General features: G+C 39.4%; 1 protein-coding gene and 1 long non-coding RNA gene across 3 annotated transcripts in view; one reads left to right on the top strand and one right to left on the bottom strand.

Annotated features, from left to right (window-relative positions):
- The first annotated feature begins 17,014 nt into the window (after nucleotides 1–17,014).
- Nucleotides 17,015–26,390, top strand: part of LOC107051943 — a 41,948-nt gene continuing 32,572 nt past the window's right edge. The window contains exon 1 of the long non-coding RNA XR_001463939.4: nucleotides 17,015–17,098. This is a non-coding gene — a long non-coding RNA (uncharacterized LOC107051943). The remainder of the gene's footprint in view (nucleotides 17,099–26,390) is intronic.
- Nucleotides 25,085–26,390, bottom strand: part of ANKRD55 (ankyrin repeat domain 55) — a 51,040-nt gene continuing 49,734 nt past the window's right edge. The window contains exon 11 of one of the 2 annotated variants that reach the window (XM_015277573.4): nucleotides 25,085–25,842. In XM_015277573.4, coding sequence (XP_015133059.1) covers nucleotides 25,574–25,842 — 269 coding nt within the window. In that variant the 3' untranslated portion in view covers nucleotides 25,085–25,573. The remainder of the gene's footprint in view (nucleotides 25,843–26,390) is intronic. The other variant, XM_040655937.2, reaches the window with a different exon arrangement.

A 26,390-nucleotide genomic window follows, 5' to 3' on the forward strand; every position in this document is an offset into this window, starting at 1 on the left:
AGTCTGCCAAATCAAAACAAGCAGAGGAGATAAAATACTGAAAAAACTGAAATTCCACAAACAGGAAATTCTCAAGTTAGAATGAGCAATACAGCGAAATTGCAGTTCACTGTGAGGAAATGCTGACTCAGACCTGTAGCTGAGGTGAACTCAGATGATTCTATGGTTCTATGAAGGTGTTAGGACATGCTGCAGTTGCTTATGCTGCATGTGTGAGCTACCCATGAATTTAAAATGCTTTTGGCAACTATGAAAAAAATGTTTGTAGTGATTCTGCATACACAACCCAAAGTGTAGATGTGTCCTTGAACAAATGCTTTGTGCAGAACTCTTGGAAAGGGGGCAAGAAGGCCTAACTAGAAATAGCAGAAGATGATAAAAGAAAGGAGGGTGGTGTGCTAAGAAGGACTGGGATTATCTTTCCTATTGGCCACAAAGATGTTTATGAGATGTTTATGAGTCCAACAAGAGGTATTTCAGAAAAAAAATCAGTCTTCCATCGCCAAAGTAGCTTAATATTTGAGCAAGATAAGATCTGAAGAACAACGAGCCGAGCCTAAATATGGGCTGGCAGATGTGATATTAGAAAAAGTTGTTCTGAAAGCTCATGACCAGAGTTGAGTCTGCTTTGCTGATCTTCAGTCAGTCTGTGTTAGATTGATGTAATTTTGGATTCCTTCTGATAATGAATTCTTAGAAAACTCACATAAGTGACCCTTTTCATCATTTCCAGTGAGAAAGGAAACAGTTCTAGTCAGACTAATAGTGGCTGATAATGCTTATTCACACCTTCCTTGTGTTTTGTTCCTATAATAATTTTCCAGTTAGTGCAGAACAAAATCACATGAAGTACCTTTTCAGATTTTACAGCAATTGCATTGCGAGGCACAGAATTTCAAGTGGAGCTCTTGCTCATGGCTCTCAACTTCAAAATGGAGCAGGGATAGCTCAGCTCTGCACTTTGGTTTCTCCATTGCACAGTGGAGCTTGCCATGCTGAGACTAAAACTAGTCCGTGTGAGAGCTGGTCCTAGGTAATGGAATGACTGAGCACAAAGAGATAGCACTACCTCTTCATCCTTTTTCCAAATGCAAGGCATACTTCTTAATTAGTATGTAGGGAGCAGGATCATAAAACAACTCACCCTTAAAAAAACCTGCCACGTTTAAAATAGAATGAGGTACCAGGTATGCAAGATTCCTACCACATATGTTCCCATGCACAAAGAGAAGATGTTATAACAAACAACTTTATGCTTCAAGCTGCTCTGTTTCATAACTGTTAGTCATGCTGTTTAAGGTTCTGTCCTGCTGGAAAGTGCCTAGCAAGATCATTGTGCTTTAAGAACTTGAAAGCAGTAGAAAATAGTTCAGCTTGACTTACTTTGACAACCTTAAATCTGCTTCCTGTGAATTCTCGCATCAGGGTAACACCCAGCTTCTGAAGACCTATTCTGTTCTGGCATGCTGGGCATGTACTGAGCTATTGTTATTGTTGAAAAGGTTGGCTTTCTAATATTATAGGGTATATGGAGATTACAGAGGTGAAATCTGCTGTGTGCAAACTACTGACAAATTCTACTTTTCCCTTGCTATACATACTGTAGACATAAATCAATACAGTGAGATAGCACTTGATTTCCAGGAAAACAGCTATCAGTGATGATATACAGTTAATTGCTTTAAAGTGACGCATATTAAATAAGGGATCTTGACAGCCTTGTGCTTGAAGTTTTCTACTTGAGCCATTTTAAAACACAAAGGGCTGGAGCCTGTCACTACAAGAAAAATGATGTAGGCGTCGTGGGGAAATACATTCTCATCCATAAAACCAAACTTAAGTTCCGTATAAGAGAATCCTTCATTCATTCATTGATGTTATTCAGAACAGGTAAGTCTGCATGTAGAAAAGTATACTCATCTGTGAGCATTTTACAGAGAGAAATGTCACTACAAAACAAACAAACAAACAAAAAAAGCATTCTCACTAGGAATCTTGTATGATTGAGAAATTGAAAGAATAGAGACCAGGAACAACTGAAGAAATTGTAACAAAATCACAGAACCACAGAATGGCCCGGATTGGAAGAGACCTCAGGGATCATGAATCTCCAACCCCCCTGCCGCAGGCAGGGACACCGGCCTCCCCATTTAATTCTAGACCAGGCTGCCTAGGGCCCCATTAAACACAAAAAGATTGTGTATAGAATGAAATAAACAGCAGAATGAAAGTGAACAAAGGAGAATAAGCTTTCAGTAATGATTTCCCATTGTTAAGACTTACTAGATTGTGTTATAGCTTGCATCAGCTTTAGTCTTAAATAATTTATTATCTAGAATGAATTATATATTTAGATACCTAGGAAACTTATGCATTCTCTGGAAAATAGAAGAAACAGTAATGAGTTGTATTAACCAACACATACTGCAACTCTGTATCTGGTACAGAGTCAAGTTGTAAACATTTTTGCCCCACGTCATTCACTGCCTTTGAAGATCTACTTTGCATTTCACATTTCCAATCTCCCTGATCAATGTTCCCCTTCCTCTACTTTGCCATTATTGCTTAGCATTTATCATTATTATTATTTTTCCAATTACCTTCTGGTGCTTGCTTTTTCTCCTCTTCCATTGCCAAACTTACTTTCGTATTTTCTCTGCTCTCATTAGTTTAAATACAGCTGTTATAGTTACAACTTGTGCAGAATCAGTCCTCCAGAATAACTGCTTTTAAAGTGTCATTATAGCAAGAAAGTTAATATTTGTGTATCATATTTATACTATCATTCATATATACAGCAAAACATGGTTTTTCACTTAGTTCTGCGGAAAATCTAAAGCTGCAGAGAATTCCTTTAGGTCTCATCTCACCACCTGCAATATCAAATGCTTTGCAGTCAAAACAAAGTCCATGGGGCTGGATGGATTGTACCCTAGAGTGCTGAGGGAGTTGGCTGATGTGGTTGCCAAGCCACTCCATCATTCTTCAGCAGTCCTGCCTAACCAGAGATGTCCCAGCAGACTGGAGACTGGCAAATGTGATGCCCATCTTCAAAAAGGGCTGGAAAGATGATCCTGGTAGCTACAGACCTATCAGTCTCACCTTGGTACCCAGGGAAGGTTATGGATAATCTCGGGAGCCATCATGGATGAATTAAAGGTAAACCAGGGGATCAGGCCCAGTCAGCATGGGTTTACGAATGGTAGATCCTATCTGACAAACCTGAATTCATTCTATGACAAGGTGATCCACTTAGTGGATGAAGGTAAGGTTGTTGATGTGGTCTACCTGGTCTTCAGTAAACTGTAAACTTTGACACTGTCCCCCACAGCATCCTCATGGAGAAGCTGGCTGCCCATGGTTTGGATGGGCGTATGCTCCAGCGGGTGAAACACTGGCTGGATGGCCGGGCCCAAAGAGTTGTGGTCAGTGGAGTTAAATTCAGTTGGCAGCTGGTCACGAGTGGTGTCCCCCAGGGCTCAGTACTGGGGCCTCTTCTATTTAACATCTTTATTAACCGTCTTGATGAGGGGATTGAGTGCACCCTCAGTAAGTTTGCAGATGACACCAAGTTGGGAGGGAGTGTTGATCTGCCTGAGGGGAGAAAGGCACTGAAGAGGGACCTGGATAGACTGAATTGATGGGCCAAAGGTAACTGTATGAGTTTCAATAGGGCTAAGTGTCGGGTCCTGCATTTTGGTCACAACAACCCCAGGCAACTCTACAGACTTGGGGAGGAGTGGCTGGAAAGCTGCCTGCTGTAAGGGGACCTTGGTGTACTGATGGACAGTGGGCTGAATATGAGCCAGCAGGGTGCCCAGGTGGCCAAGAAGGCCAATGGCATCCTGCCTTGTATCAGGAATGGTGTGGTGAGCAGGACTAGGGAAGTCATCCTGCCCCTGTACTTGGCATTGGTGAGGCTTCACCTTGAATACTATGTTCAGTTTTGGGCACCTCAGTACAGAAATGATATTGACGTGCTGGAGCAGGTCCAAAGAAGGGTAACAAGGCTGGTGAAGGGCTTGGAGAATATACCCTGTGAGGAGAGACTGAAGGAACTGGGGCTGTTTAGTCTGGGGAGAAGGAGGCTGAGGGGAAACCTCATTGCTCTCTTCCAATACTTGAAAGGTGCTTACAGTGAGAGCGGGGTTGGTCTCTTCTCACTGGTGACAGGTGACAGGATGAGGGGAAATGGCCTCAAGTTGTGCCAGGGTAAGTTTAGGTTGGCTATCAGGAAAACTTCTTTACAGAAAGGGTTGTTAAGCACTGGAATAGGCTCCCCAGGGAGGTGGTTGAGTCACCATCCCTGGATGTGTTTAAAAACCGTTTGGATGTGGTTCTCAGGGACATGATTTGGCAGAGAGTTGTTAGAGTTAGGGTAGTATGGTTAGGTCATGGTTGGACTGAATAATCTTTAAGGTCTTTTCCAACCTGAGTGATTCTATGATTCTATGATTCTATGAATTTAGCAATTAAAAATTGTAGTGGAATAAGGCATAAGAAAGCTGGTATCCCAGAAGCTCGTTATCTTGCTGCCGTATAACACGTGGCAAGATACAGACATTCTAGCAGAATCAAGGGTCCTCAAAGATTAAAGAAAATGACAGACAAATGTTCATAGTTAGAAATGTAACATGCAAACCAAATTGTCATGCTAATATTAGACTAAGATTCCTTTACAGCAAAGACCATAAAGGCAATATAATTGTCCACTCCTTTCTTTTTCACTCCTGTCATTTCTGACGGAAATGTCAAAATGACATTTTCTGTCGCTTTTCTTTTGCTTTTCTTCTGTAATTGGGACTACTTCTCATTCAGTGTATAAATGCTGACTGAAATATGCTCTGTGTAAGCTGTGGGAGACCATGTCAATCTCCTTGAAGATATGTGCATATTCTAGATGAGGTTCAGTATCAATATGTCTTTGAGACACATAGGCTGCTCCTGTTCATCCACAAGTGCCTATTCTGAAAAAATCTTACCCTCTAGACTCTTCACCATCTTTATAGCCCTCATTTGCTGCTTTCTACTACTCTTAATTCCCGTTCTGAACAGATCTTACAGGAAACTGTGTGCTAGTATTTGCTCCAAAGTTATACTTTACAACAAACATGAGAAAGAACTTCCTAACTGTGAGGGTGACGGAGCACTGGAACAGACTGCCCAGAGAAGCTATGGAGTCTCCTTATCTGGAGATATTCAAGACCCACTAGGATGTTTTCCTGTGCAGTCTACTGAAGGAAGCTGCTTTAGCAGGAGGGTTGGACTAGATGATGTCCAGAGGTTACTTCCAACCCCTGCAAATCTGTGATTCTGTAATATTACTTTAATTTTATTATATGATTCATGATCAGTATGAATATGAGTAATTCAGTCACCAATTACAGTTTAGCTGACAGGTGTCAATGTTTTCACATTCGCAATATTTTTATATGCAATCCTTAGTAGTTTGAATAAATGCATTTTAGAAATGCTAATAAATTCTTATGTCTTGTGAACCCCTCCCAACCCTCTGGAAGGACCACAGATATGTGAATTATGGTGTAAATTTGCTTTGTAGCTTATGTGTAGCTTTAAGTGTCTTAGAACCTTCAGTGTTATTGGGAATAACCTGAAGTTGCTATCTCTGCTCTTCTGCAGTATACTGCAGTGTATGGGTATCAGGCTCTCCTTTTCCTGCCTTGTCTTCCTTTCTTCTTCTTCTCCATTTTTTTTTTTCTCTTTTATTGCTTGCTCCACTATATTTCCTCCTTCTCTTGACTTTTCTTTCTGGTTTTAGTTTATGCATGTCTTGGTGTCAGGAGGAAGATTTAGCAAAGTGGACTGATATCACAGCATGTGATCTAGGAGCAGATATGTCCAGGAAAGTAGAGGCATATGTGTTCGCAAGATGCTGCCCTTGCATCTCTTGCTTTGTGCAAAGCTGACAACTGTAGCACTTAAAAGAAGGTATGTGTGGCAAAGAGGGGAGGGAGCTCAGCCCCTACTGCCTCCAGCACTAGGACTTGGTGGCAGCCAGAAACAAGTGTCTCGTGTACAGACAAGCTATTGATGATATGGTAACGGGATCTTATAGCTTGTAAGGCAGCAGTTCCTGGCACCAGCTGAGTTCTTTCCAGCAAGTTCAGCCACTGATGTAGAAAAGAAAAATGCATACAATCTGACATATAATCCTTGTCAAGTTGCTGACCCTTGTATCTGAGGGATGAGAGGAAACTATTTTCAATGTTAACACAGTTCTCTTTCCTGTAAGCAGTAATTTTTTGTCCACAGCCTTAAAAAAAAAAAAAAAAAAAAAAAAAAGGAATGAAGACAGAAGGGGTTTTAGTTTCATTTCTCTGCATGAGAAGTCCTTTTTACAGATGGCTGAATTCAGCAATGTCTGGGATGAATGTAACAATTGTTTAATAATGTAAAGCCTTAAATTATATTCAGCTGATTATGTAGGGGGATTTTGCAGGCAGGAAGAAGTTAATTATCCAAAGCTGGATCCACATTGTGAGCTTGATAGCTCTAAAGTGGTAATGGCCATACTTTTGTACTATCATTTGTGAGTATGTGCTGTGCCCTAAGAAGGTACTTTTCCAGTCTGCTCAGGAAGTAACTTTTTGCCTGCTCATTAATCAGTTATGCTTTTGTGAGAAAAGGAATGTAACTTGACATATTCAGTAGCCTCAACATTTATTCTGAAGAAAAAATGAGTTCTATTGGTAATAATCTTATGACTGCTTTTTTTCTCCTCAAAACTTGTCAGAGTCGATACGACCAGTATATTGTCAGTGTTCTTATTGGTAATAGCATAAAGTCATCTTGACAATATTTGGAAGGAACATGGAATTTTTTCATCATACTAAAGACCAGCAGATTTGGTTCCTGAACTGTAAAATGGAACTTTCAGATAAAATTATAGACCAGCAAAACTAATAAACATTTCCTATGAACCCTGCACAGTGAAGATGTCTGAGGAATTAGATTTTCATCCACTGTCAGGAAAGTAAACATAAGTGTATATTAATTCTGATTTCAACTTAAGTTAATATGAATTTCATGTTGAGTTATTTAACAATTGGGTTAAGGTCCAATTGTCAAATTCTTCAGAATTCTGTTGGCGTCTAGTAACCCTTCTGTGCATGTGGAAACTAAACCATTGGTACCATGAGTATGTAACAAATTACAGAAAAACAAATTGTCAGAGGAATTGTATTAGAATCATAGGATCACAGAATATCCCGAGTTGGAAAGGACCCACAAAGATCATCGAGCCGACTCCTGGCTCTATACAGCACCAAAACGCTCCTTGAACTCTGGCAGCTCTGGGCCATGACCACTGCCCTGGGCAGCCTGTTCCAGGGCCTGACCACCCTCTGGTAAAGAATCTTTTCATTACACCCAACCTGGCTCTTTCCCGAAGGAAATTCTGATTTCACTGAAGTATTTTCCGTTGTCTTTTGAAAGTTTTCATCTTCAGTTTTCCAAAAGCAGGCTACCCAGCTGAGTGAGATCTAACCAAAATTTTTAAAAATTGTCACAGTAACAGAGACCTTCTATATTTTCAGCCCTAAAAACAGTCAGTGTTTTTTCAGTTACCATTGATTTTTGAAATATGTCAGTGTTTTTGAAACATAGATGACACCGCTGGTGTCAATTTCTTTAGGACATGAAGCTCCAGTATAGCTGTGAAATGAAATAGAAAAAGAAGAAAACAAGGACAGGATGCTTTCTGCTTGATTGACTGACATCCACACAGCTTGAAAAGAAAGGAAACACAGCAAATCCACTTCCTATTTGAGTCAAACCATAGTGCTAAAAATAAAATCAGAGATAACAGCAAGTAAGTTTTCTGAAAAAGGGCTACAACAAGAGCCTATTGAAAAGTAACTGAGAACACTGTGGCTCTGTCACATCTCTAATTATTAATAATGTTATATTTCCTAGTTAATTTATTTGATTTTTTTTTGCCAATGATAATATTTACCTACTCCCGTAAAGCATGTAAAGATCTGAAAAGACAACAGTAGGTACTTCTAACATCACGTTGCCCAACACTGTTATAAGAAGGCCTTCCTAGCTCAGCAACTAACAACACAGGAATGACAGTTGATAGTTTTGTCATCTTACTATAATGCTGCTCATGGTACGCTGATAGCAAAGACAAATTCTGTACTAGTGCCTTCAGGTACAAGTCTCTTCCTTAAGTGTATATATATATTTCCTTAACTTTAGGAAATATTTAAGTGGGATCAGACATGCATTTAAATGAAGGATTTTACTTTGTGAGCCAGATTGTATGACATTACTGGCTCCAGAACTTTACAGATCTGTAAAATTTTCTTTTTTTTCTGGGGACATCTGTTATTTCACTAAGACTTATCATCAAGCAAAGCCTTTTGTGTTCTCCACTAACTGTGATTAACCATCTGGCAGTTGTCTGTAGATCTACTTTCCCAAACTATAATTTCCTTCCAGGGCTAAACCTAGTGGGATGACTAGGGGCCTCCATTGGCGTCTGCTTTTTTGTTATTTTAAAAAATTACTTCCAGTATTTCTGCCCAGTACTTAGCATCCTTATTTACTTTAGAGTATTTCCAGCAGATGAGGAGGAATGTTCCATTTTCCTCATATTCAGCACATTTCCAAAGAATGTTGATTTCTTTTTTTGGGGGCTATAATGGAACAAGATACCACTGGAATAGTATGTTTCATAATGGGTTTCTTTGGTGGTTGGGATTCTTGATGATCCTAGAGATCTCTTAGATACCATTATTTTTAATCTTACCCTGTCTTGTTTCATCTGTGCTGTGAAAGCAGAAGTATAGTCTGGAGTGCTATTTTCTGCTGAAGTACACCAAGTTTTTTCCACTACCTCTTACAGCTCTGCATTCATGAAAACCATGTTGACCATGTCTGACAATTTAGAAAACAAACAACTGTCCCAGCTTATAGGAAGAAGAAAATAGTGCTTAACTTCAGGATAATAAGGATCGCTGAAAATGGAAAACAGAACAGTGTAATCCCTATTTTTCCTTCTGGTTTGGAAGAACGCCAAATTTGTGTGCTACAGGAACTTAGAGAAACTTTACATTATTAAGACTAACTATACGTATTAGCTATATACATGATCAGGGTTCCACACTGGCTGATACAACGAATAAGATTTATATTCTAATTATATTAATCATTATACCTGGAAGGCTGGGGAGCACTGCTATGAAATGAGCAAAGACAAGATTTTTAAGAGCATATTATCTTACTGGAGCTATATTGTGTGGAGCAGTAGGTGCTTTGTTTTTAGTTGAGTTAAATATTTGACACTGAAGTGGCTTGCTGTTAAGGGGGCTGGCTGAGAATAGTGCTGTACCTCACTATTACTATGTAAGTTCAAGAAAAAGAAAAACTACTCCTATATTTTCTGTGGCCCATTCTCAAGTTTTATAAAGGTGACCTTATTTTAACAAATGTTCTCAACAGCCAACTTACTATATTTTAGAAGCAAGAATGACCTCCCAGTTTTATTTTTTAAGATATTATTATTTTATTCAACTAATTCATCCAGATCATATATGATATCAGTTCTGAATACACTGAAGTCACTGTAGTTAAGAAATCCCTCACAAGGTTTTCTGATTCTTTTAAATCTGTGGTAAGAGAGGCAATATGCTAGCTGTATGGTTAGAGAGCTATTTTGCAGGTATACAGCATAAGCTCCAGCGTTAGTGGAGAAAGTCCAAGGAAGGACTCTGGGAATAGATCATGGTTTCAAGTCTTTCTGGGTTGCAGCACAGCTGAAGCTGTTTCAAGACTGTGTGCTGGAGGAGTGGGTGTGGAAAGTTGTGCAGTCCTCGGGGAGCTCATGATTTGGCAGGTGAATTCCCCCTTTACAGACATGCTCATAGCCTGCAGCTCCTGGCATCTCGCCTGTTTTTCTGGTTCGAAAAGGGAGGGGTGAATTTTTATGTATAAAAGCACCTCTGTCTAAGTTCACCTCAAATAGTTACTAAGCAGCTGCCACACTTTTTAGCTGGCCTTAAGCCTCGAACCATGTGACAGACAACCCCTTTAAAACAACAACAACAACAACAACAAAACAACACACCCAATTTATATGTTTCTGCTTTTGTGTTTTTAAAATATATTTATTTAATACAAACTCTTGCACTACATAGATAGAGATATTGTTCAGATACAAGTTAGAGTTTCCTAAAGAGGAGGAGAAATATTTGGTGAAAATGACATTTGCCTTTCTCTTTTCATTTTCTACATTAAATCTTTCTAAGCTTGTTCATGCTGATTATAGTATTTCCTCTTCTTGTTATGCTTTCATCTAATACACATACTCACGTAAACCTTGATGCAAATGTGTCTGTCATGTAAAAGTAAGGAGTTTCTCCTTCTATCTCTGACAGATGCTTGGAAAACCTTACTTCTCAAGAGAAGAATGAAAAAAAGAGGAAAGAAAAAAGATTACAACCTGACCACATATTAATAAAGAACCACAGATTAGCTATACCCATACAAAAACTGCAGCAGTTACTGTGTAGCCACCTCTTTGTGTACTCATACCTTTGTCTTTCAATTCAGTTCATGCAGGGAAGTGTTTAAGGTCAGCTGCTGGAGACACAAAGGCAGAGAAACCTCTTTCTTTGCAGTATTGCATCTAGTCATTAGAAGGGCAAAGTTCCTAAGGTCTGCATAAAGCTTAAAAGACTGCAGGCATCATCTCCTAGATGCCTCAAAGCATCTGAACATTTGTTAAAAGCTTGATGTAAAATATTTAATCAATCATTTGGAAACTTTAAATACTTACTAGCTAAATCATACACTGCAAAAGTTGCAACTTAAATGAGCAGTAATATAAATGAGTTCTGAATATTGAAAATAAGTGTTGCAACTTCCAGGGAACTAATACTGAAACTATTGATTATATCTATCTTCCTAATAACATAGATAAATGCTGTATTTTCTTAGACCCGTAGAAATTACAGTGAAATCCAAGGTCTGATTGACTTAGTCTTGCATCTGGAAATAAATAGAAAAGAGTATAACTATTGTTAGGACCGTTCAGTTTGAAAAAATAAAAGGATACAGATGATATGTAGACATATTTCAGACTCTCCTTGTGCCATTGGGAAAAGTCTTTTGGACTCAGTTGGGATCACAGAAACCCCGACTGAAGAAGAATAGAAGGATCCTTGTGGTTATTACAGCCTAACTCAATGACCTGAAAATGAGATCTCTTCTGCGAACAACTGCCTCTGATTTGTTTTGCATTGTCTCTGCAGTAAACATATCTCCTACAGAAAAACAAAATCAAATCAATTGCATTTCCTTTTGCCTCAGGAGGACAGGAAATGTTTTAAAGAAAGGTGTTTTAGAATTCTAAGGTTCTAAGGTAAATATTTAGAAAAATGCTTAAAATGTTTTTTAATACTAAAAAAAAAAAAAAAAACCATAAATAATTTTTGTTAAATATATGTGGAGGTTCTTGTGACATGAGAAAAGATGGGTTCTGAAAAGCTTGCTCCCTAATTTGTGGTATGGTTTTCTGTCAAAACACAGCATCCCAGGAGCTCTGCAAATGTTCTTTCATAATTGACTGGAACCTCTGAAAGTCATTTACTCAGCTCTGATTGGCCCGATGTGCCCCTGCAATGACTTCACAGTACCCTGTGCAAGAATTCAAACGACTGTAGTTCTCAATTGGCCTTACTATGTCTGCGGTACACCAAATGCAGTCTTTTGTTTTAGTGATTATGTTTAAACCTCTGGCTTCTAGAAAGATTGATGGGAATGATGTAAGGGGTCAGAGATCTGCAGCAGGATTAAAGAGCACTCTGTTAAAAAATCCCTTGAAAGACTGAGTGTATGTAACTGTTGCAAGAAGGTGTCTGGTTAGAAGCTGTGTTGTATGAAGAAAGTCACTGGTTTCTTAGTTTATGTACACTGCTGACATATTTGGAAGAATACAGGCTGTAACCAGTAATTTAAAAATAGTTAATACTTAGGGAAAGCCTAAGGAATTATGCTTATATAATGGTTTACAGTGACTGCTAAAAGGGGTTGATCAGCATTACAAGAGTAATATGAATCTGTGTTAATAGAGACTGCACGCATAGTGCTTAATTTGGAAATATGTGCAATGTTGGCAAAATACTGATAAAGTCCTATGTTCAGAATAAAATGAGACTATGACAATACAAACACACAAAAAAATCAAGTAGAAAGGACTTTAGTCTTATCTGGAAGACCTTGTTAAATTGCAAAGATGATGCAAAGGGTTTCAGTCTACATAAGAAATAAAAGAGAGCGTTACAACCGCAGGTAAAAGAAAGAGAATGCAAATCTTTCGCTTGAATGGTTTCATCACAGTATCATTTAAAGCACCATTTATTTCATTTCTGAACGTTGTCTCTGAGATATCACAAAAGAAAATGCAATGGGGAATAAAGTTAATGATCTTTGTGATTTCCATACCATAGTTGTAACGAGTGATTTTTATAACATGCCAAGAACAAATGTTCTTTCTAATTCATGGGGTACTAGAAATAGGTGGTTTGGCCTTCTTTCCTCTTTCTCCAATGTAAGACAGTGCATACTAGACTGTCAGGCCCAAATTCAGTATCTTTCTTTGATAGCTATGAACCTGAAACAATGAGGTAAAAGAGGAAAACATTCTCCACTAGACTGAAATCTTCATTTTCTCCTGAGCCATTTTGATTACCATAGTGACCAATACTAGGGGATGTTAGCAAGGGAATAACACAATTTTTAATTACAAATTGCAAATAGGCATTGTATTTTAAGTTTCATAAAGATACTAACAAAATGTATGGCTAAGTCAAGAAACCAAACCAGATATCCTTGCTGTATGATTTTAACTAAATTGTTTCATTTTGATGCTGCTGTTACATTTTTTACTCCATGTGTAATCTGCTTATTTCAATTCTAAATTTGGAGTTTGCAGGATCTATTTCTTGTGATGTATTATCACAGCAGGAAGCATGAGATTTAAATCTTCATTGGAATTCCAGGTGCTACTTTGGTGTAAGTAAATGAATTACACACAATTTAATAAGTAGTCACATCTCACATATAACAGATGGGCTTTAGTCCAATTAGAGTCTAATGGAACATGAATGAATAGCAAAAGATTTGCCTGCAGCATGGGAGAGGATAGATGCAGTCTGATGCAACTGACTTCTGCCACAAGCTGTATTTCCAGTTTTGCTGACGGCAAAGTGAAAGAATACTTTGCATAATGGAATTCAGTCTTGTTTGTTTGTTTGTTTGTTTTGCTTTGTTTTGTTTTGCTGTATAAGCTAGTAGCACAACCCTAAAGAATTTCTTTTCTTTACAAATCCCAACAGAACTTAGTGTCATGTGCCCTGCTGCTCTGTGACATTCCACTCTCTCAGAAACTTATTTGTAGGCAATTGTCTTAAAATCTTACTAGAGACTATTAAGATCTTAATTTAAATTGGATAAGTATTGCCAGAAAGTCAAAACTGTCAACACAGGCTGTCACTATATGACACAGCTGTATGAGTCTTAACTGTTCACACAGATATAGACCACATTCCTGAGGTAGTAACTCAGCCAGCTTTGCTGCACTGGCCAGCATGATCAGTTGTAAATAGAGACTTTAAATTTCATTTGTAGAAAATACAGAAGCAAGAGAGATCTTTATGGAGGAAAGAGCTGAAACAATGGAGAGCATGTCCCAGAATGCGTAACCACAAGCACTGAGCAGTAAGGCTAAGAAGAGTATTAGTAACCTATAGAGTTACTAATAACAAGAGCAAGGGAACCAGAAAAATTGGTGATGTGAAGAAAGTGGCCTGAAACCCACAAGAAAATGAAGACTCGCTGTTATTGTGACTCTGGTAAAGAGAAGGAATAAACTTCTCTGGATCTGTCTGGAAAGCAGGTTCCCTTCAACATTTTTGAATGTTGAAGCTGGAATATTATGTTGGTTGTTTCTTTGCATACAGCAGAACAACCTTGTGTATATTCTCGGAAAATAATTAGTTAAAGTTAGAGACCATGCTATATGCACCTCTAGTGAATATAATATTTTTATTTGCTAGTTACCTAGGATCCAATGACAATAGTTACTTACACAGCTACTGTGAAAATCTTCTTGAATCTATTGGTTAAGCTGAAAATGCACAGTGAGCCTCGCCTTGGGAATATATTACCTTGAAGTTGTTCCTTAGTTTCTCTGTTTCTCCTGGCAACATCTTTCCACAATGCCTCTGTCTGTCCACATGGGTACTCAGAACTCAACACATCATCATCTTTCTTTCCATTTTGTTGCTATACTATTCTGTTGTGCTGAACTAGGCACCACTATTTCCTCTTTGAAAAGGGTGGGAGTGGTAAGTGTAAACCTCAGGAAGCAAGTTCTAAAAGGCGAGGTTTAAAAAGCATTTATATTACAAATGCACTGAAAAATTTACTGAAATAAGTGTAAACAAGATGCTATCTTCACAGAGAAAGCAAAATTTTCAGAGTACACATCAGGACTGAACTGGTACACTCTTTATCAGCATTCCTGGTCAACTAGGGGGGTCCCAGAAAACTAGAGGCTTGCCCATGTGATGCCCTAAATGGGAAGGGTCAGAAAGAGAATCCAGAGAACTACAGGTTTGTCAGCCTGACCTCAGTTTCAGGGAAGGTTGTGTAGCATATCATCTCTTGAGTGTGATCACACAGCATACGCAGGACAACCAGGAGATCAGGCCTAGCAAGCATAGGTTCATGAAAATCAGGTCCTACTAGACCAATACTCTATGAGCAGGTGACCTGCCTGGTGGATGGGGGAAAAGCTGTAGATGTAATCTACTCAGACTTTAGCAAAGCCCTTGATGCTGTCTCCAACAATATTCTCCTGGGGAAGTTGGCAATCTATGACTTGGACAGGTACACTCTTTGCTGGGTAAAAAGCTGTCTGGATAGCCAGGCCCAGAGAGCAATGGTGAATAGAGTTCAATCCAGCTGATGACCGGTCACGAGTGGTGTTCTCCAGGGATCTGTAATGGGACCGGTCCTGTTTAATATCTTCACTGATGATCTGAACAAGGGGGGCTAAGTGCACCCTCAGTACGTTTGCAGATGACACCAAGTTGGGACAAATTGTCAATCTGCCTCAGAGGGATCTGGGCAGACTGAATTGATGGGCTGAGGCCAGTTGTATGGGATTCAACAAGACCAAGTACTAGGTTCTGCACTTCTGTCGTAACAACTCCATGCATCAGGCTTGGGGCGGAGAGCCTGGAAAGCAGCAGAGAAAAAGGATCTGGGGGGGTGTTAGTCAACAGCTGTCTGAACTTAATCCAACAGTGTACTCAGATGGTCAAGAAGGCCAATGGCATTCTGACTTGTATCCTTACATCAGAAATAGTATAGCCAGTAGGACCAGGGAGATGATTGTCCGCCTGTAATCAGCACTAATGAGGATGCGCCTCAAATACTGTGTTCAGTTCTAGGCTCCTCACTACAGCAAAAACATGGAAGCCCTGGAGCGTGTTCAGAGAAGAGCAACAGAGCTGGTGGAGGGACTGGAACAACAAGGAGTATCTGAGGGAATGGGGATTGTTTAGTCTGGAGAAGAGGAAGCTCAGGGAAGACGTTATTACTCTCTACAACTACCTGAAAAGAGGTTGGAGCAAGGTGGAGGTCAGCATCTTCTTCCAGGTAACAGTGACGTTATGAGAGGTAATGACCTGAAGTTGAGCCAGGGCAGGTTCAGGTTGGATATTAGGAAAAGCTTCTTCTCAGAAAGAGTGGTGAGGTATTGAAACAGGCTGTGCAGGGAGATGCTGGAGTCACTGTCCCTGGAGATGGTCAAGAAACGTGTAGATGTGGCTGTGGGGGACAGAGTTTTGTGGACATGGTGGTGATAGATTGATGGTTGGACTGGATGGTCTTAGAGTTCCTTTTCAACCTTAGCGATTCTATGATTCCATGATCTGAAGTAGCTGGTTTTGTTTTCCTAGAATTTTAACTCACAGCTTACACTTCTTTACCAGAAACCACCCCAAACAAACCAACCAACCAAATGAAAACTAACATAAAAACAACAACACCACAACAACAACAAAAATACCAAATCCAATGAATAAACCCAAAAACAATCAAACAACAACAACAAAAAGCAATCAAAACATCAAGTATTCTTATTCAGTGTTTTCTTACTCACTATACAGACAAAACTACGCAATCTGGAGGACTTTCCCAGTACGATTGGGTAATCAGTTTGAAAATGAGTGACTGATTGTTTTAAAAACAATGTCTAGACAAATTTATGCTATTACTTTGAGATGGTACCCCATACCAGGATGTACTGGAAATAATTACAGCCAATTGATGTTATGACATTTGATCTTGTTTTGAGAGTCCATACAGTATAATTTATGTTCAGTAATGCTTCTTGTTACTGTGCGTTGATGGCATTGAAGAGTTAATACTGATCATCTGACCATGGGCATAACATCTGAACAGCTGGAGGATCAGTGCTGATTACTTTCAAGGACTTCCCATAAACATAACCAAAAAAAAAAAGGAGTTATCTTGAAAAGAAGTCAGGCTCTTGAAGAAGTCCAGATGACTGCCAAATCAAAAAGGTCACTGGCGTGTTTTCTTCTCTGAAAAGTCTTTCTTGAGCTGAGCTGTGATTTCTGTTATGAAAATATATTTAAAAATAGCTTCAGAGTTGGTTTCTCAAACTAACTGTTGGGTTGAGATTGTTGGTTGATGTGCTTGAAAGGAAGTACTTCACACCTGTGGCAGCATTTATTTGAAGGTCCTAAATAAGGAGACCATTTTGACACAGATTTCTGACACATCTCAGCTGCAGACAGCTGATGGATTTTTTTTTTTTTCCTTGACAAATACTAGAAGTAGAAAAGTCTATTTGACTGTCTTACATAATACACTATGTTTAGGCATAGCAACCATCAGAAAAAGAAAACAACAACAACATTCTCTTGTGTGGAATGCAAAATCTGTTATGCTTCCCCAGACTGTAAATTTGGAGAAAACACATGAATGTGAGAATTCACTTGATGATCTTGCAAAGTTGGGAAAGATGGATCAAAATGTAAGTAGATCTTGTACACATTTAATAGCATATTCAAAGGGGACCATGAATAAGTGAAGACTGATGCAGAGACAAAGGCCTACAGGATTTATTCACATTTTAAATAAGTTAAGTCATTGTTTGAAACAATTCATACTTGTTAATCTTAACTAGCCTAACTGTTGAACATAACCCAACATCTGGGTTACTAAATTAGGATTATGGGTTTTAGAACATTAAACAGGGTAGTTATGGCAATGTGGATTTTATTTCCATATCTGCATGTTTCTGTGTGGCACAGTAATACATGTTGATTTTCAAGATCGACTGCTGGCTGAAACAGTGTTTGTAGGAACACCCTCAATGCCACCAACACACAGTTGTTTGAGTTGATGATTTCTGTTCAGCTCACAGAAGACAGTTCGAAGCATTGCTAAATTAGCTTTTTTAATTTTTAAAGACAAGTCAAAGAAGACAGCAAAGAAACTTGTGATTTAGATTTTACTGCAGACATTTTTCAGTTGTTACAACAGGAGAACGTGACTACATTCTCCTCCTCAGCACTTTCCTATGGTTAAGCTGTAAATACAGATCTGCATTCCTGAGTGCTGGTTATGCACCATTGTATGTGGGTGAATTTGATGTGCCGAGGTACTTACCAAGTGATGATGCCCAGAAAAGGTTGTGCTGACTTCGTGTGCCATATTTGGCGTCTCTCCACGGCAGTATTAGAGGGCTGCAGCACTTAGATTTGGATCAGCTAAAGAGGGCGAAACAAAACCATTCTCTGTGAGAACCACTACAGTATTAATAGTTATTGCTCATTATTGCAGAAAAGCTGTGCGTATTAGGTGATGAGTTCAGGCAGAGTTCACAAAACCTGTCAGGAGAGCAGCTGAAAGCTGTTAGATATTAACTTAATCTCTTTTCTATTATTTGGGATAGCAGAGTGAAACTGTGACTCCAAGATTTCTGTTTGTGCTATTCCATCCTCCAAGGAGATCAAGGATAGAAAAGAAGGGCTAATCTTGGCTAGCAGCTAATTTATCCAGTGCAGCTCTAGGCTTTTCCTAGTCCAGACAGTAATCACAAGAAGTAACTGCTGTGAAGAAGATTGTCATCTAATTTTCCTGAAAATTAAGGCTCTTTCTCAATCCTGTACTACTGCTCTGGGGCTGTGGTTTCTGGCTAGGATCCCCAGTCCTGCATGAACAGTCCATAGCCATGGGTAATGCTGCTTTTCAAACTGTCAGTGACAGCACTGTAACTACTGCACATCCCCCAGCAGGAGCTTTGCAGCTGAGCTGCCTCGGCTGACTAGTCAGGGTGGCTTTTGGCCAAGTACAAGCATAGGCCAGTGGCCAGGATCTAGTTTCAGTCTCTGATTCTCTGCACTGTGTACTAAGAGGAGCCATGTATAATATTTGTTTTTCAGACCTTAATTTGCTTCCTGCACTTCTCTACCTAGATTGTCATAAATACTGAACATTCCTAGGGAGGTTCAGGGATAAATGAGGGATAAATAAGCAGGGATAAATGAGGCTATATTTCAGAAGGTTAACACCTGAGCACTGCAGGTGGCTCTCCTACCCGAGTTCTCAGAAGCCACTATTGCATGCCTAGTGTCTAATCTTCCTGTTTTAGTTTCCTTATCCATAACATTAGGGTGTTATTATTTACTGGCTTACTGGGAAAGTTGCAGTGATGGAGTGGCTACTTATTGCCAAATAGTAAATTTCACTAGACCATATAACAAGCCCTCCGGCTTGCCTCAAGATCTCCATGAATTTTGGAAAATGGGTGCTATCATCATATAAAAGCTCAGATGAGACTAAAGCCTCCACGAGAGCAGGCTGTCTTCCTATTTGTCACCTTACCAGTGAGCACCATAAGTATGCAAAGTTGGTGGGTGCTTGCTTTTTCCATTTAAATACAGAGCTTACACCAGTTTCTGCAGCAACTTTAGAGACTGTTCTTGATGCTTGTCAGACATGGCCTGATCTGGCACTTACAAAACTAATGTTGAAAACTGATGGCAATAGATCTGACAGTATCAATGGATAAAATTTTCATATGAAAAAAAAAAATCAGGAAAGTATTTCTTGCTGTTGTAAACCAAGAGGCTGAGGACCTCACAGTTACCCCAGTTAAGAACTTGCTATCTGAATTCTTAGTGACTGTTCTGAGGAAAGTAGCAAGGTAGCTGTAAGTCGTGACGCACTGATTTTTTTTTATTAATATTATTTCTGAAACTAAGTATTTTGAAGTTTGCATCATGAGGCTTCACTTATGCTTTTATGAAGCTCATAACTGCAGCGTTTGGCAGAGTGTACAGTAGGCATTTATGTAAGAATGAAAACAATGAAACCCAATGTAAATTCATTGGGCATTAAAAAAAAAAAAAAAAGCCCACCAACCTGTATAGAAGGAAGTAGATGAGCACAAACACACCCATCGCCTATGCCACTGACAGTTTGCTACATTTCTGAGTGGAAATTTTCATGCATCTTGAATTTATGAATGCGTGTCTCCTGAACAAACATAAGCAATGGCAAATCAGAAGCTTTCGTAAGCTATGCCTTGGAACCCACAGTGCAAATGAGATTTCAGTGTTATTTGGAGGGAAATAAATCTTTTACAAATGTTTAGCAGAGAGAAAAAGATTGCAGGGACAGTGACAAAATTAAGTGGCTTTAGTCTGTAGTTTCTAGGACGTAATGAAAAGACACCCATTTCAACAGTGGAAAGATAATCTTGGTGAGTGTGGTCTCAACCTAGTGAACTGTGGAAAAGATGGACACTTTAAAAGGAAAGGCCAAAGCACAAAAATATTTTTAGAGTTTCAAGTACTAAAATTCTCAAAACCATCCAATCCCTTTCTGATAAACACCCTACACAGGATGTCTTGGATACACAGCAGGAGGGTGAATGAATATTTAAGAAGCTCCAGACTCCCAGATCAGAACAAAGTACAGCTATCTGGTGTTAGAAGCAGGACAGAATGGGAGACAGAATTTCTCTATGGGTTAATTCATCATTTCAAGAATTTAGTGTAGCTGTTCTCAGTAATAAATCTCTGCCTTATTTCCCAGAGTCTACTATGAATAGTCACAAAAATAGAACAAGTGGCAAATTTTAGAAATAGAAAATATTACCTGTACCACTGTATACTTAGTATATATAGGTTTAGAGTTTCTTATTACAATTCATATTTCTAAAATTTGGTGTTTGTGGCGCAATGGAAGGTCACACTGTGATCTACATATCTGTAGAGAATCCGTAATGGTGACCTGTGGAATGGGAAGTCATCAGGAGGCTGTACCAGTTAGGTATCTGCAGAGACTAGTCTCAGTAGTAGCTTCAGAAGACAGGCCTTGATGGCATTGGCTAGAAGGAAGGGAACACTTTTTAGATGGACTTGGACTTTACTTCTTGGCTACATGGCTGCTGCTTCACATCAGGTAATTCCCAGTGCTTTTGGTTAGAATTGGCTTTGATGTTCAATACCTGACAATTTTAACTGGTTCACTGTTGATCTTGAACTTTTCCACCCACGGAGATAACACAAGAAAATCTCTATTTTCTCTGAAACTTAAACCAAGGAACGTAGGAAAATCCTATTAATGTTATGAGAGAAAAAAATCCTTTCAAAATACAAAGTCACAATAACGTGCTATTGCAATACTTCTGTCTTATTCAAAATTGTTACTATAGACCAGATGCAGTGTAACAAGTTTAATGACTGATGGTGAGAGTATGATCAAATTATGGAGAGGATTATTATAGGAGTTATCAAAAATCATTTGAAGGACTGCACGGACACTAAGTCACAGCCAACACAGGTTCATGAGGGAGAAGTCTTGTTTAACTAATTTAGTTTCCTTTTATGACAGGGTTGACCACCTACTTGACCAAGAGAAGTCAGTTGATGTAATATTTTCAGATTTCAGGAAAGCTTCTGACACCAGTCCTCACAGTATCCTTCTGGACAAAATGTCCAGCATGCAGCTAGACAAATACATAATGTGATGGGTGAGCAATTGGCTGGTGAGGTTACATCAGCCCGACATTCAGTCATTAGTGGGGTTCTGTATTTTAGGGCCAATTCTCTTCAACATTTTGATAACTGACTTGGATACAAGACTGGAAGGTATACTAAATAAATTTGAGCGTGATGTTAAATCGGGATGAGCTGTTTATTCCCTCAGGGGCAGAGAGGCCTTGCAGAGTTCATGAAGCATTAGAGGGCTAGGAAATAACCAACCCTGTGAGTTTCAACAAAAGCAGGTGTCAGATTCTGTACCTGAGACAGGACAATCTGGATATATATACAGACTGTGGGATGAGAGGCTGGAGAGCAGCCTGATAGAAAGAGATTTGGGGAGCTGGTTGATGGCAAATTGAACATGAGGCAGCAGTGTGCCCTGGCAGCCCAAAGGGCCAACCATACCCTGGGGTGCCCCAGGCCCAGCACTGCCAGTGGGCGAGGGGAGGGGCTGTCCCCTCTGCTCTGTGCTGTGTGGCCTCTCTTCCAGCACTGGGTATGGTTTGGGTGCCACAATATAAGGAGGACACAAAGTTATTAGAGAGTGTCCAAAGGAGAGCTACAAAGCTGGTGAGGGGTCTGGAGGGCTAGGTGTGTGAGGAGCGGCCAAGGCCCCTGGGTTTGTTCAGCCCAGAGCAGAGGAGCTGAGGGGAGGCCTCATGGCGGCTGCAGCTCCTCACAGGGAGCAGAGAGCAGCGCTGAGCTCTGCTCTCTGTGACAGCAACAGGGCCCGAGGGAACGGCATGGAGCTGTGCCAGGGGAAGGACAGGTGGGGTTAGGAACAGGGTCTGCACCAGAGGGTGGTCGGAACATGGGAAAGGCTGCACAGGGCAATGGTAACAGCCCTGAGCTGCCGGAGTTCAAGGAGCATTTGAACAGCGCTCTCAGATGTGGGGTTTGGATTTTGGGTGGAGCTGTGTGGAGCCTGGAGTTGGATTCAGTGGTCCTTGTGGGTCCCTTCCAACTGGGGATATTCTGTGATTCCATGATTCCATGATTAGATGAGCTCTTACAGCCTTTTTAGAATTGTCTGAAAAGTTGCTATTCTTTTTTGCTCGGAAGTGGTAATGATGCTTTTGATGCTTTGCAGTAAAAAGTACATAGACTGTGCAGATTTACCTTTGGTGATGATAGATGAGTACAGTATTTGAGGTGAAGAGCTGGGATTTCCAGTTTTGGCAGGAGTAGAGGTTTTTAAAACACCTTATTAGAACTGAGTTTTAGACAGTATAGCTTACACTTCAGGTACTTATACTGGAAGACTGGCCTTTTCATCACATACACTTTTCATTGGTGGAATAGATTTGAAAGATCCCCATAATATTGTACGTATTTTTGTTTTACCTTTATGAACATTTCTCTTTGAAATAATGGAAGAATGTAAACCTTCTTCACAATTTTCTGCAAGAGTGCAACACTGCATTCAGTATGAATCTATATGTAAATTATCCACTGGAATAACATCTATGCTGTTTTCAAAAGCATTTTCAAATTCTATTCATAGTAATGATATATTGTAGATACAACATGTTCCAGTAAGGAAGTGTACTATGTTTTGGTCAGAAAATGTATCCTGTATGTATATTTATTTTCATAACTCGGTGCCAAGCCAAACTCCTCGGACAACTGAGTACTGCAACGCTGTGAGTTAACGTTCAGCTGGTGCCACAAGAGAGTGTGTTAAAGATGTTTAATCCCTAGGCAGAGGGGAAGCATCTCTTTTATTGCCTACTGACCAGACATTTCTTGGTAATTGCTAATCAACTGTCTTAGTCTTCTTTTTATCTATCCTGCTGTTATTGTTCAGGAAAATAGCAAGATGTCAATATAGCTTAAGTAGGTATTGGTTCATTTGTTACCTTCTGTACAGTGCACTGCAGTGAACACTTCACATTCCTCTGAAGGTGAAAGACTTAAGATTGTTTGACAAGTTTATTTACTGTGGAACTTGGAACTTCATTACCCAAGCACAAAGACAAAAATAGTTTATGGTGAGAGCATTTTGGAGAATAACTTTCAGTGCTTTCTTTAAGCATTATTTTTTTAAAAAGAGCTATATTTGGTAAACTGTGAATGTGAACCATCTCTTTACTAATGCTTTAGAGAAGAAATACATTGGAAAAGTGACCTGGATCTTGGTTCTGATTACTACATATTTAAGATTGTTCAGGGAAATACTGCAGTCTACAGGCAATTAGTTTTTCATCCCTTTCCTGAAAAAAAGTCTATTTTCTGTGTTAATGACCCAAGGGAAAACATCACTTCTTCCCAGAAAAGAAGTGGGATATGACAGAAAAAAACCAACAGCTAGCAGATGTCTCCTTCTAGCTGTTGATTGTGTAGATAGGAGGCAGTGCTAGTGTAATTCTTGCTTCAAGTGATTGCATCTGAAGTTCTGCATTTTTTAAGGAATTTCATTTGAAAGATAGCATTAACCTTGATCAAAAATAGTTCCCTTTTCAGGTTTGTCCATGCATGTTGCATTAACAATAGCAATGCCTACACTGACATTTAGGGTTAATACAGAGGTCACTTGCTGTCATTCAGTGCTGCATGAACTACCTTTTCCTTCTTATCATTGCAGTCTGCACCAACTTTGTGACACTGATTTTTCAGCTTTGATAGTGCCCTAAGACTTGCACAGAAATTTGAGTATTCTATGAAGTTCTAATGTCACTTATGAACCACTTGCCTCTCGTGTGAGGTGGCAGAGGGATGTATAAAAAGGTTGGAGTAAGAATGGAGAGTTTGGGGATTGCAGCTGATGGGCTTCCCAGGCAGAGAAATTTAGGGGCACTGGAGAGGAGTGCAGGTAAGGTGGGGGCCTTGTGGAATGGGCACCAGTCTGCATGAGCAACTCTGAACTTTCCAGTGGAGTTGGACTGAGGCTGGTCATGTGCAAACACAGAGCATGCCAGATTTTTCCTTTGACAGAGCATGCTTTTGTCATGCAGTATTTTTTCCATCTAGCCTCGGGGACTAGGTTGCCTGTCAGGCACAAACACACAAGCTTTTTACTCCCATGGATTTCAGCAAGAAGCTAGATGTATAAGTCATGTTGCTACTTTAATTTGATGTTTGGAAATGAATTAAATATCGTTTTATTTGTGTGTAAAGGTTCCCTTTTCTCTTTGTTGCTTCAGAGCAGCTGTTGTGCTTTTTGCTTTCTGGGACAGCCTATGACAACCACCAGCCCTTCTACTTATACTCATTTCCTCAGGGCATTTGGAAACTGTAGCTACAGAGACACGATTATCTTCTCTTTCGTGCTAGGCTTGTCTTTTACAGTGACACAGCAAAAGAAACATTTCCACAGATAATAAAATGTTTATCTAGAGACAGACAGAAACACCACGTTTGTTGGAGCTGTTGATACAGGACAGATTTGCTAGCAACAGTGATACAGAATGCGCAATAAAAGGGGAATGCCCTCCCCCTTGTGCTGCCCACGCTCTTCTTTCCCTAGTGGTCTTTGGTTGGTCCTAACAACCTCCTCCATAATCAGAAGTGGAGAAGCCTCCTGTGTAATAGCAGCAATATTTAGATAAGAATTCTGAGACAAGAGAAGGCTGGTGTCTTTGCTGGCCTTTAGGAGAAGACAGCCTTGTTAAACGTTCAGTCAAAGGCACTTGCCAAGGCTCTTGAATTAAACAGCTGTCTAGTTAGATTTCCTTCAGTCTGGGGGATCAAAGCTCTAAAATGATGCCTAATAGCTCTGTACCATACAAACTTTGTTTCAAGAAAACAACAGTGAACAACTGCATTTTAATAAATGAGGAATATTAAATATTAAAAGAAAGATGTTTCAGTCTGTCAGTGCAAACTACAGTTTTGAACAGGATGTGCTATAGCCCTGTCTATCCCACAAGGATTTGTGTTTCATTATACTTTTCTGGTCTGTAGAAGTCACAAAACCCACAAACTTGAAATGTAGAAAGTATGTGAGAAATAAAGAACCAAAAAAAGTTTGCTAGAACTTTTATTTTGAGATAATTGTTTTAATCTTAAAAAGATAATTTTGTTAGCATACAGCTTCAGAATCAGTACCTTCACAAAATTTAGAGAATCCCCATCAATTTGTGTTTCTTTAATTCTGAAATGGAAATCACACAGAAAATCTTACTCTTTCTTCCTGTTTTCAATGGAGGGCTTAACAGTGCAGTGCTGCAACAAGATTGCATGTTATAAGGATTCCATTCACAAAATAGATTTACAGCACATTAAATACTTAATATTTCTATCAGAAATGAAAATTATAATGAAAATATAAATATAAATGCACTGTGCAGCTTTTATTGTGTGCTATCCTCTCTTTTCGTTGCTGTTGTACATTTACACTCCAGCTTACAAGAGCATAATTTGCGCAAATTAATGAGGTTTTACTATATACCTATCTCGTAACAAGCTCTGAGATATATTTCAGCTGATGTGTTTGAGGCCAGTGCAGTGAGTTAATTTTCAGTGTCTAGGTTGGTGAGGGATTTCTCAAGCTGTTCTGCAGGGTTGGATTTTGTTTGGTTTGGGATTGCAGGTAGGACATGGCTTGGTTTCAGAGGCTCTCCTGATAGATCAGGTAAGAAAGAATAGAGCAAACGATTGTGAGAATGTCCTCTTTTCTGAGATTTGGAGGATGGCGCTGGTGGGAGAACAACGGCTCCAGTCCTTAGGGAATTAAAAGGCGGGGATTTAAACTTCTTTGCACCCTGAGGTGGTAGATGAACTACAGGAAAAAAAAAAAAAAGAGAGAGAGAGAGAGAGAGAAAGAGAGTACAATAAGTGAGAAGTGGGACATTTTTACAAATGCTGGGTTTGCTTTTTCTTTAAACTATTTATTTTGTCTTGTGTTGTGTATACTTAGACCTGCTTTTGAAAGATGTGATAAAAATAAAATAAAAAATTCCTAGGGCCTTTCAGGTCTAATCTTCAGCTGAAAAATAGAATTCTATTGTCAGGAGATTTACTTATCAATAAGATCCAAAAAGTTCTAATGTTTACTTTTGATAAACCTGGAATCTACAGTTTGTCTGCAGGAGATTTGTTGTGTTCAGAGAGACAAGATATCTTTCTTTTCTGCCTGAAACAGAACTGTTCTATGGTAATAAACTAGTTTTAACAAAACTTTTGTGGGAAGATGCTTTATTTTTTCAAGAGAAATTGCAGAAAAAAAATTGTAGGGGGATGAATTGTAGAGGGATGCACACTTGGGATGCTGTGTGGGTTTTTTAGGTACAGTCAGTCACGATTGTAAGAGCAAATAAATGTATGCTC

This window comes from Gallus gallus, chromosome Z (genome assembly GCF_016699485.2).
Source record: "Gallus gallus isolate bGalGal1 chromosome Z, bGalGal1.mat.broiler.GRCg7b, whole genome shotgun sequence".
NCBI classification, from domain to species: Eukaryota; Metazoa; Chordata; class Aves; order Galliformes; family Phasianidae; genus Gallus; species Gallus gallus.